Source organism: Saccopteryx bilineata, chromosome X (assembly GCF_036850765.1).
Source record: "Saccopteryx bilineata isolate mSacBil1 chromosome X, mSacBil1_pri_phased_curated, whole genome shotgun sequence".
NCBI lineage: Eukaryota > Metazoa > Chordata > Mammalia > Chiroptera > Emballonuridae > Saccopteryx > Saccopteryx bilineata.
In genome coordinates, this window is record NC_089502.1 from 60,219,968 (window position 1) to 60,230,208 (window position 10,241).

The window sequence follows — 10,241 nt, forward strand, 5'->3', positions numbered from 1 at the left end:
GGGTCACTTGAAACTAAATTATTTTTAATACCTGAAGTGGGGGCTCCAAAGAGCTATCCTCAGCACCTGGGGCCAATGCGTTCAAATCAATCAAGCCATAGCTGCAGGAGAAGGAGAGGGATAAAGAGAGAGAAAGGAAAGGAGGAGGGACGGAGAAGCAGATGATCGCTTTTCCTGTGTGCCCTGACTGGGAATTGAACCTAGGACATCCACATGCCGATCTGACACTCTACTACTAAGCCAACTGGCCAGGGCCTAAAAAAATCATTCTTAACCACCTATTTACTTTGGACTTAACTCTCTGGTCCATTCTTTTGTTGTTGTTGTTTTTCCCTCAGTATCATTTAACAATCATCTACTGTGTTCAGACAAAAAGTTTATTCTATTATCTCTTGTTCCTCTTACTTCTCTTATTTTTAGTTGAACAATATGTTTTTTGCAACAGAAAATGCTTTACAGTGGTCTTTCACCTTTCCCCCACCTAATATTAGTATTAGATGTAAAATGCTCATTATCAGATATTTTGGTTAAATTTTCACTGTCACCACATGCGGTATCAATACCAGTTCATCTTTTAGAAGATTACTTGGTAAACATTCTATAAAGAGACAAAATAAATATTTTAAAGTTGTGGGCCACAGTATCTCTGACACAACCGGTGAACTTTGCCATAGTAGTACAAAAGTATCCATGGTCAATACATAAGTAATTGATCATGGCTTTGTTCCAATAAAACTTTATTTACAAAATCACTCAATGGCTACATTTTGCATGATGAGGCACAGTTTGCAGAGCCTGCTCTAGTGGACTTCTCAGTAAAGACTAAGGTGTGTAGAATTTCCTAAGTTCCTACATATTGAAAAGCTGTTTCTCTATGGATTGTAAAATTTAAAGAATACCCCCACTGGATATAAAATCTTTACTTGAAACTTTCTTTTTAGTTCATTTCTGTTTTTAGATTTTAAAAAGTATTCTGATTAAAAGTAAGTGCTATATCCTCAAGTGCTTTCTTGAGTATAATTAATTCTGTTGACTTACAATCTATTTCATGGTTGTTTAAATATGTGACGTTTTGTTCTCTCATCTTTTTGTGCAATATTTTGGCATAGAATTTCCTTCCTTCGTTTGGATGGTATTTCACAAGATTCTTAGTTTAATGATACCACTTTTGTCAGTATAGTAAAGCCTAGATCTTTTGTTTATTTTATTTGTTTTGGTGATGGAGGGAGAAGTTGTTAGTGCTCTCATTTTGTTGTTCTGCTATGCTTTGCAAGATTCTTAGTTTTTCCTTTTTGGTTTCCTTTCCCCATCATAACCCAAGGGCCAAAAGATATCTTCTCTTACTCTTTGCCTTTATTCTTTTCTAGAAGTTATGTTTTTCAAAGACTGCACCTTTAAATCATCCTTACCCCTTTAAATGCTCATGTTTTGCAGTCCCTTCCTTGTAGCCCCTTCACCTTTAAAAAACATGTTTAAGTATTTTCCGGTTTATTCTGTGCCTAGTTATTCTGCTGTAGTGTTAGATCAACTTTAAGCCCTTTACCATCTTTCTTTCTCTTTGCCTCTTTCAGCTATTCTTGGTCTGCCTTTGCTTGCCACAAAATCAAGATAAGAGTGTAACAGATTGTGTACTGGTATTTTGTGTTTTTTTCTGTTTTTACTAACAATTATTTTGAAGTTTTGGCATTATCAATTTTAAAGTGATGATGAAGGTGTGCATTTTTTATACATTTACATTTATTTTCTATTAGTTTGTATCCTTTTGGAAGGAAATATTGGAAAGATGGCAGCCACATTGTATTCTGCTGTTCACCTCTAATTTCTAATGGCATTTTATTATATATGTATGAAGTTTATTCATGCATGTGTATGCAAACAAACTAAATACACTCCTATACTCAGACAACAAATCTATTGTTATTTTATTCTTAAAACAAAAGTCAGTTGATGTGGCTGTCCGATTCACCATATATTTATTCAATAAATGTTTTGTTCATAGCCAACCTTGAAAGCAAACAAGAGACTGTAGATGTTGTCTCAGGATTTCTAAATATTAATCCCTGAAGGAAGTTCATGAAGATGGATCAAAAAGCCACAGCCACACTACTAGACCTTGCTGCAAAATGTCTCCTGAGTAATGAGCCTTCAGCTATCCATGCCCTGGAAGAACTCCCAAGAGACCTCTTTGTTCCATTGTTTATTGCTGCCTTCTTAGGTAGGCATATGAAGGTATTAAAGGAAATGGTGAAGGTTTGGCCCTTTCACTGTCTCCATATTGGGACTTTGATTACAGAAGAGACATGTTATGAAATTTTGGAAGCTATGATTGATGGTCTGCAAATCCTACCTGCTCAGAATTCTTCCACTTGGTAAGATTATGTGCAATACAGATATAAGTGAATCAGTAGGAGGGTATGCTGGAGCTTGGGGCAGGGGAATACCTAACACTCTCCCAAAAATAACTAATGGGGAATGCTGAACATCTTTGTGGGGCTATAGGTTGAACACTTGAGTCACCTTAGGGACTTCAGTGTCATACAGGGTTGATTAAAGATTAGAGATGATTGAGGATACCATGGATAGATTTACCTCCTGAATGTGATTACATAGATGAAGGACATGGGCTTTGAGAATGGGAAAGGCTAGAGATGATGAAAGTACGGAGAATAGAATGAAACGTGCTGAGTTTGTATGTAAAGGACTTCGTAGTGAATGGTATACCAAGTGAAAACCCAGGATAAAGATCTCTGGTCTTGCTTCCTATCATTGATATTTCCGGGGTTTATTTAAAATCAGTTACCTGTCATGCATTCTATCTACTTCTTTTCTTACAGGGGACCAAAACTAAGGATCCTAGATTTAAGGCAAGACCCAGACTGTGAGACAACATGCTCAGAGGTCACAACGACACTCCCTTTCTGTTTTCAGTCTTGTACTTACTCGCAGCAGTCCATCCTTAAAATAGAAGAAGCCCAGCAAAATATCAGTTGCCTCAAAATTGTTAATTCAGAATCTGAGCCTCATTCAGCCTGGGAACCCGTGGAATTATTAGTGGACCTTTTCATTAGTGATACCTTGAGAACTAAACAATTTATTTCTTTCCTTCAGAGTAAAGTTGAGCAAAATTTTGGGACTTTGCACCTCTGCTGCAGAGGTTTGAAAATTGATACTATATCTGCCGACAAAAGTATCTTGCAGTTTCTGGATCTGGGGTGCATTGATCACCTGGAAATGGATCAGGCTGATCTGAGTGAGATCACCAGTTTTTTGGCTCAGATGATCCACCTGAACAGCCTCAGTCTGTCTGACATCCCTTTTAAATCTTGTAAGGGGATAAATTTCAGAACTTTTCTCATCTGGCTTGGGAAGCTGAAAAACCTGCAGGAGTTCAGTTTGTTTTCTGTCTGCCTCAAAAATCAACTGCACAAACTTCTCAGGTGAGGGGTTGGGAAAGAACCTGGGTGCCCTAAACACACTATTGTTAAGACAAGAGAAGAGCTCATGCTTGGAAATAAGCTCCTTGTAACCTATTTCTTCTTTTGCCTCAGCATGGGCAATGCTGAGTTTGAAACTGGCCAGACTAGAAACAAGTACATCCTGGTGAAGAGAAAGACAAAATTAGAAAAAGAGACTGTGTTCATTTATTCAGTAGACCATATAGAGACACTATGGAAATTTTGTATATATATTGGTGAAAAGGACTCAGTTCTCATTGTATTGGAGTTTACAACTCTCTAGAGAGGAAGAGGAGGCGTTCAGATGGAAAAACATTTTATGCTCGAGCACTGATGGACTTTCCACAATAGTTACTGCCAGATCGTTATGCTCCTGTATTGTTCCCAAGGCTTAGACCTTGCATGGAGAACTTGCCATATGAGAACTAGTCAAGGGAACCCTCACTTAGCTATTTTCCCAGACCCATCTTACCAAATAAGTAAACAAGATTCATCATTAATTATGTTTTATATACTAAGTCCATATAATTTTATTCACATAATCTTTCTCACAAACCTATATAATAATGACTGTTGTGCACATTTTAAAGATGAAAAACTTGTATATCTCAGAATGGAAAAGTAACCTTTTCAGGGTCACAAGTTTCTTGAATCTGATTCCAAAGTTCACATTATTAACGATTGCTGCAAAATAGATACAAATCAGTTTATTTTAGAACTTCAGGTACCTGTCATTCAGAGCTCTCTGCCCTGGTCCAGTCTTTATTCTTCCAAAATAACTGTTCTTTATTTTCTCTCTACAGAGTCCTGCCACCTGAGTTGGATACACTGTATCTACCTTACTGTGGTCTTTCTAACAGAGATATCACTGCCCTGTCCCAGAGCTCTCAGGCCACCCACCTAATGCTGTTGAATCTCAGTGACAACCAGATATTCTCAGAAGTTTATGAGCCTTTCCAGATTCTGCTAGAGAAGGTCTCAGGTACCCTGAAGCTTCTGGAGTTAAATAATTGCCTGATGACTGATTCTGTTCTCTCTGCTGTCCTCCCAGCCTTGAGCCACTGTTCTCATCTCCGTGTCTTTAGCTTTGCCTCCAATCCCATTTCAATGCCCATGCTCACAAGCCTTCTGCAACATTTAACATCCTTGATGGAGCTGAAGCATGTCATTTACCCTGTCCCTATTCATTGCTATGAACATTGGGATTTTCAGGGAAGATTAGACCAGCAGAAACTTGCTGAAGTGCAGGCCCAATTAAAGGTGATGCTGAAGACAGCACAGCGAGAAGACATGAAGTGGACCACTTCTCCTCAGTGATATCCACAGTACAAGTTGTTTCAATATTGATCTTTGGCCATTAAAGCACTCAGTGTTTTTCCTGAAGCCCAAGTTTGTATAGAAACATATATAAAATTGTACTGTTACGGGAAACTGGGGTTAGAAAAATTGTATATGTAACTGACCTCTATAAAAGAGGAACTCTTTGGATTTTATTCATTCATTTTAGAGAGAGGAGACAGAGAGAGAGAAAGGGGGAGGAGCAGAAAGCATCAACTCCCATATGCGCCTTGACTAGGCAAGCCCGGGGTTTTGAACCGGCAACCTCAGCATTCCAGGTCAATGGTTTACCCATTGCACCATCACAGGTCAAGACTATAAAAGAGGAACTCTTAAAGGAAATAGGGAAATTTGAAAGGTCTTGTGGGTCTCTTGCCCATTATCCTTTATATCATCTTCTGGTTGCTAATCACAGTGTTGGCTTACCCAGTCAATGGAACATCATTTTTCTGTCTGCACTGATGGTTACATTTATCCACATATGGGTGCTTGACGCAAGTCAGATCAATTGAAACTCTTTCTGGATGTTAGTTGTTAAAGCTAATAATTTTACTCTTCAGGGTCTTGAAAACTTCTTATACTTAAGATTCCCTTAGCTTGCTTATGAGAGACCATATGCAAGTAAAAGGAAATGCACTAACTATGCCCAATACTTACTGGTGTCTTCATCAACATGTTACCTGTTTTCTCATGTCTCAGATATGTGGTCAGTTATTCCTTATTTTACACACATTCAGTATTTTTTATGATTTAGGTACTACTTCAGGTGCTAAGGAAGATAAAGTCCCTGATCTCAAAGTACTCAGAGTACAGAGATGTTCCTATGATTTGTCAGTTTTTCTACTCTTTCTTAAGGGATTTGGGGAAATTTTTAACCCATCCTCCCATAACCCAGATTTATTTCCCCACTTATTCCCTTCCATGCTGCTCAATCTTATTGGACTTCTAATGTTCTTAGATAGCCAGTTGCTCAACCCTTTGCTCATGGTTTAAATGTTATCTTCTCGGGTGAGTTTTCTGTTACTTCCTTATTAAAGTAAGCTTACTCTGGTATTGTTTTCTCTTAATGTACCAGGTACATTTCCTTCATGTACACATCATTCATATATACTTGTTCTCTCTGCTGTTCTACTAAAGGTTCAGTATGGTACACACTAGCTAAATGTGGCTACTGAGCACTAGAAATTTGACTACTCTGAAATGTGATGTACTCTGTTACATACATAACTGCATATCAAAGACTTAGTAAAAAATGAAACATGTAGCATAACTAATCGATAATTTTCTATGTTGTTTACATGTTGAAATGATAATATACTGCTTGTAAAAGACGTAAACTAAAATACTCTAATTTAATTTTTATTGTTTACATGTGCTTCAAGCAGAAAAAATGTTAAAATAACTAGTGATCTATTTATGTGTTTGCATATCAAAATGATAATTTTATATGTCAAATTGCATTTCTAAGACTTATTGAAAAGTAGACATCTAATAGTTTGTTGTTATTGCTTACATGTTGAAATGATAGCATATGAATTTCAATGACTTATAAACAAAAAAGAATGAAAAAACAATTGCTACTTTATGTAGTGTTTCCCTGTTAAAATGAAAACTAGCTGCATTTTTAAGGACAGTAAGAAAAGAATGTAAAAATAATTAATGAGATGCTTATATTGTATCTAGGTTAAAATGAGAACACAGGCCCTGGCCGGTTGGCTCAGCGGTAGAGTGTCGGCCTGGCGTGCAGGAGTCCCGGGTTCGATTCCCGGCCAGGGCACATGGGAGAGGCCCCATTTGCTTCTCCACCCCCGCCCCCTCCTTCTTCTCTGTCTGTCTCTTCCCCTCCCGCAGCCGGGGCTCCATTGGAGCGGGGATGGCCCAGGCGCTGGGGATGGCTCCTTGGCCTCTGCCCCAGGTGCTGGAGTGGCTCTGGTCATGGCGGGGCGACGCCCCGGAGGGGCGGAGCGTCGCCCCCTGGTGGGCAGAGCGTCGCCCCTGGTGGGCGTGCCGAGTGGGTCCCGGTCGGGCGCATGCGGGAGTCTGTCTGGCTGTCTCTCCCCGTTTCCAGCTTCAGAAAGAAAAAAAAAATGAGAACACAAGTATTTCAAAGACATAGTAAAATATTTTTAATTGCTTATGATTCATGATTGAGTGGAAATCAGGATTATTTTAAACTTTTAAGGTTCAGAAATCTGTGGTGGCTCAGTAGATAAAGCATCTGCCTGGAATGTTGAGATCGCAGTTTCAAAAACCTGGGCTTATCTGATCAAGGTGCATATGAGAAGCAGCTACTATGAGTTTATATTTCCCATTCCTCCCCTTGCCTTTCTCTCCTCTCTCTCTCTAAAAATAAATAAATAAATTTAATAAATCAAGTTTTATGGTTCAATAAATTTGTGTGTGTGTGACAGAGACAGAGAGAGAGGCAGAGAGAGGGACAGAGAGGGACAGACAGACAGGAAGGGAGAGAGATGAGAAGCATCAATTCTTTGTTGTGGCACCTTAGTTGTTCATTGATTGATTTCTCATATGTGCCTTGACTGGGGGGCTACAGCAGACCGAGTAACCCCTTGCTTGAGCCAGCGATATTGGGCTCAAGCTGGTGAGCCTTGCTCAAACCAAATGAGCCTGCGCTCAAGCTGGTGACCTCAGGGTTTCGAATCTGGGTTTTCTGCATCCCAGTTCAATGTTCTATCGACTGCACCACCACCTGGTCAGGCTAAGGTTCAGTAATTTTTAACACAAACATTCATCTACAATGTAACAACTAAGTTGAGTAAACTATAATTGTTAAATAATTTTTCTTTTCTCAAGTTAGTTTTATTTAGGATGTACTTATGCAGTAAGTGTACAAGCTGTGACAAAAGTAGGTTTACAGTTGTGAGTATATGAAACCGAGCTTATTCTTTATTATTATTTATTAATTTTTGTACTATTTTCCATATGAAGAGCTGTAAACCTACTTTAGCCCCACCCTGTATTTACGTTGAAGCAGTTGAATTATGTTAAATGTTGCTCTTATACTAAATACATTACACTGAACACTGTTTGTATGCATATTCAAAGACATGTTTTTTTCTTTTTTTAACTCAATGTAGGATCTGTGTCTTCAATTAAAAGTGAACTATCTGGTATATTTCTTAAGTCTAGTTTTATTTAATAAGTTCTAAGATATGTAAATTTAAGCTTTATGTTTTACCTTAATGGAGAAAATTTGAGACATAATACCAATACTTTATGATTTTAGTCTTGGTGTTTGCATGAAATTCTGAGGCCTTGATTTAAATCCTCTATTTTATTGTGATTTACTCTTAGGTGTATTTTGTTAAGTGAAACTTGTTAAAAATATCTTCCTTTAAAAAACTGCAGAAATAAACCCAAAAACAAAAACAAAAAATTCTTATTGTTTACACTTTGAAATGACAACTGCATTTCAAATACTTAGAGAAAATAATATGAAAATTAATAATTAACAAAAATAGTTAAAATTTATTCTTATTTACATTTTGCAATAACTGCATTTCTTAGACACACATGTTATAATAACTAATAAAATGAATAGTATGTGTTGTTTATTTCTTTGTTATTGATAGCCTACAGCATTTTAAAGATTTTGTGAGAAAAAGATTGCAGATAGATAATTTGTTCATTTTGCTTATACGTTAAAATATTGCACACCATTTCAAGACCTAGGGAAAATCTGAAGTTAATTAACAATTTGTTTATTTCTTTCCATGTTGAAATTATATTGTTTATACTTTTTTTAAATAAAATAATTATTCCTATTAAGTTGACTTGTTCTTTTTTAACTTTTTATTTATTTATTTCTTGGAGGGAAATCACAGATGATATATTTTACACATAATGCAAGTTATATTGATTAAGGTGATTAAATAAGAAGATTGTGCTTACATTTAAAGGGGATTTAAATACTTCTTGACACATGGTTCAAGAATATTGTCACTATGATAGCTTTTATCACATGGAACTTAAATAGCCCACTTTATTTTTCAACCATTTCAACATTTCCGAGTTTCTTCTGCAAAACAATAGGGTCAAGAAACAGCAAAACAAAAATATACATTAGTTTAGAGAAGAATGTACAAGAGTGAAGTTAAATGAATTTTCATACTAGAAGAATTTTTAAGATAATATGCTGCAATACAATATGACTTTCAAAGGGAAGAATAGACACAGAATCTTCTTTGCAGTACAGTAAGTAAGCCAAAATACATATTTATATGACCATAATATATAAAAGGATAAATGCATACCAGTGAAAACAAAGCTGTTAGTACAATATGGTTATCTTCATAAAAATATAAGAGAGGTTACATAAAATTAAGATTAATAATAGAGATTAATAAGTTTGTTGAGTGTAAGACTAATATACACAAAATACTTGTAAAAAAATAGAAAATGCCATTTACATTCAGAATATACCATTCACATAAGCACAAATTATAACATTCTATAATATAAACCATGAATCAATTCCCTTGGCAACTATTCCAATGCTCATATATACTCTCATTTAAATTCTTATTCTATAGAGACTAGAAACCTCAAAATCTGAAAAGAGCCCTGGCCGGTTGGCTCAGTGGTAGAGCATCAGCCTGGCGTGCAAGGGGTCCCGGGTTCGATTCCCGGCCAGGGCACACAGGAGAAGCGCCCATCTGCTTCTCCACCCCTCCTCCTCTCCTTCCTCTCTGTCTCTCTCTTCCCCTCCCGCAGCGAGGCTCCATTGGAGCAAAGATGGCCCGGGCGCTGGGGATGGCTCCTTGGCCTCTGCCCCAGGCGCTAGAGTAGAGTGGCTCTGGTCGCAGCAGAGCGAAGCCCCGGAGGGGCAGAGCGTTGCCCCCTGGTGGGCGTGCCGGGTGGATCCCGGTCGGGTGCATGCGGGAGTCTGTCTGACTGTCTCTCCCCGTTTCCAGCTTCGGAAAAATACAAAAAAAAAAAAAATCTGAAAAGAAACCAGTGTGTGACACACACATACACATTAACCAGAACCCCTTACAGCTAGGATTCTAAATGGAATCTCATTGTTTGAAACATATGCACCATTCTGAGACTTGGAAGTATAATTGAATGATGTGGGAGCCACATGTGGCTTAATGATGTGGACAGCTATGTATAATGGGACAGGCCTCCGGGTTTTATGGGACAGCTATAGCAGAGTATCTAGAATTCAGAGTCTGTCATACACGTCAAGTAGTGGACAAGTGGAAGTAGTATTTTATAACATGACAGGGCTTCCCCTACCTTTGCAACATCTAAGTCTCTTTATCTGGCCCTCACAGAGTTTTGGTAAGCCATGTTATATATTATATTAAAAATATCTTATGTTTATGAAACACCCAGAATGGAATCTGGCATAAGCAATAGGGAACCTTGATCAACAGAGAACTTGACACCAAAATTGGTTGCAAGCAGAGGGCCCCAAGGGAA

The 10,241-nt window shown here is 37.7% G+C and overlaps 1 protein-coding gene across 1 annotated transcript; it reads left to right on the forward strand.

The window, feature by feature from the left end:
* The first annotated feature begins 2,073 nt into the window (after window positions 1-2,073).
* LOC136316681 (melanoma antigen preferentially expressed in tumors-like) lies at window positions 2,074-4,772 on the forward strand. The gene is made up of 3 exons (XM_066248682.1): window positions 2,074-2,369; window positions 2,835-3,437; window positions 4,259-4,772. Exons 1-3 carry the CDS (start codon window positions 2,074-2,076, stop codon window positions 4,770-4,772), a joined length of 1,413 nt encoding a protein of 470 aa, XP_066104779.1.
* Window positions 4,773-10,241: the final 5,469 nt, after the last annotated feature.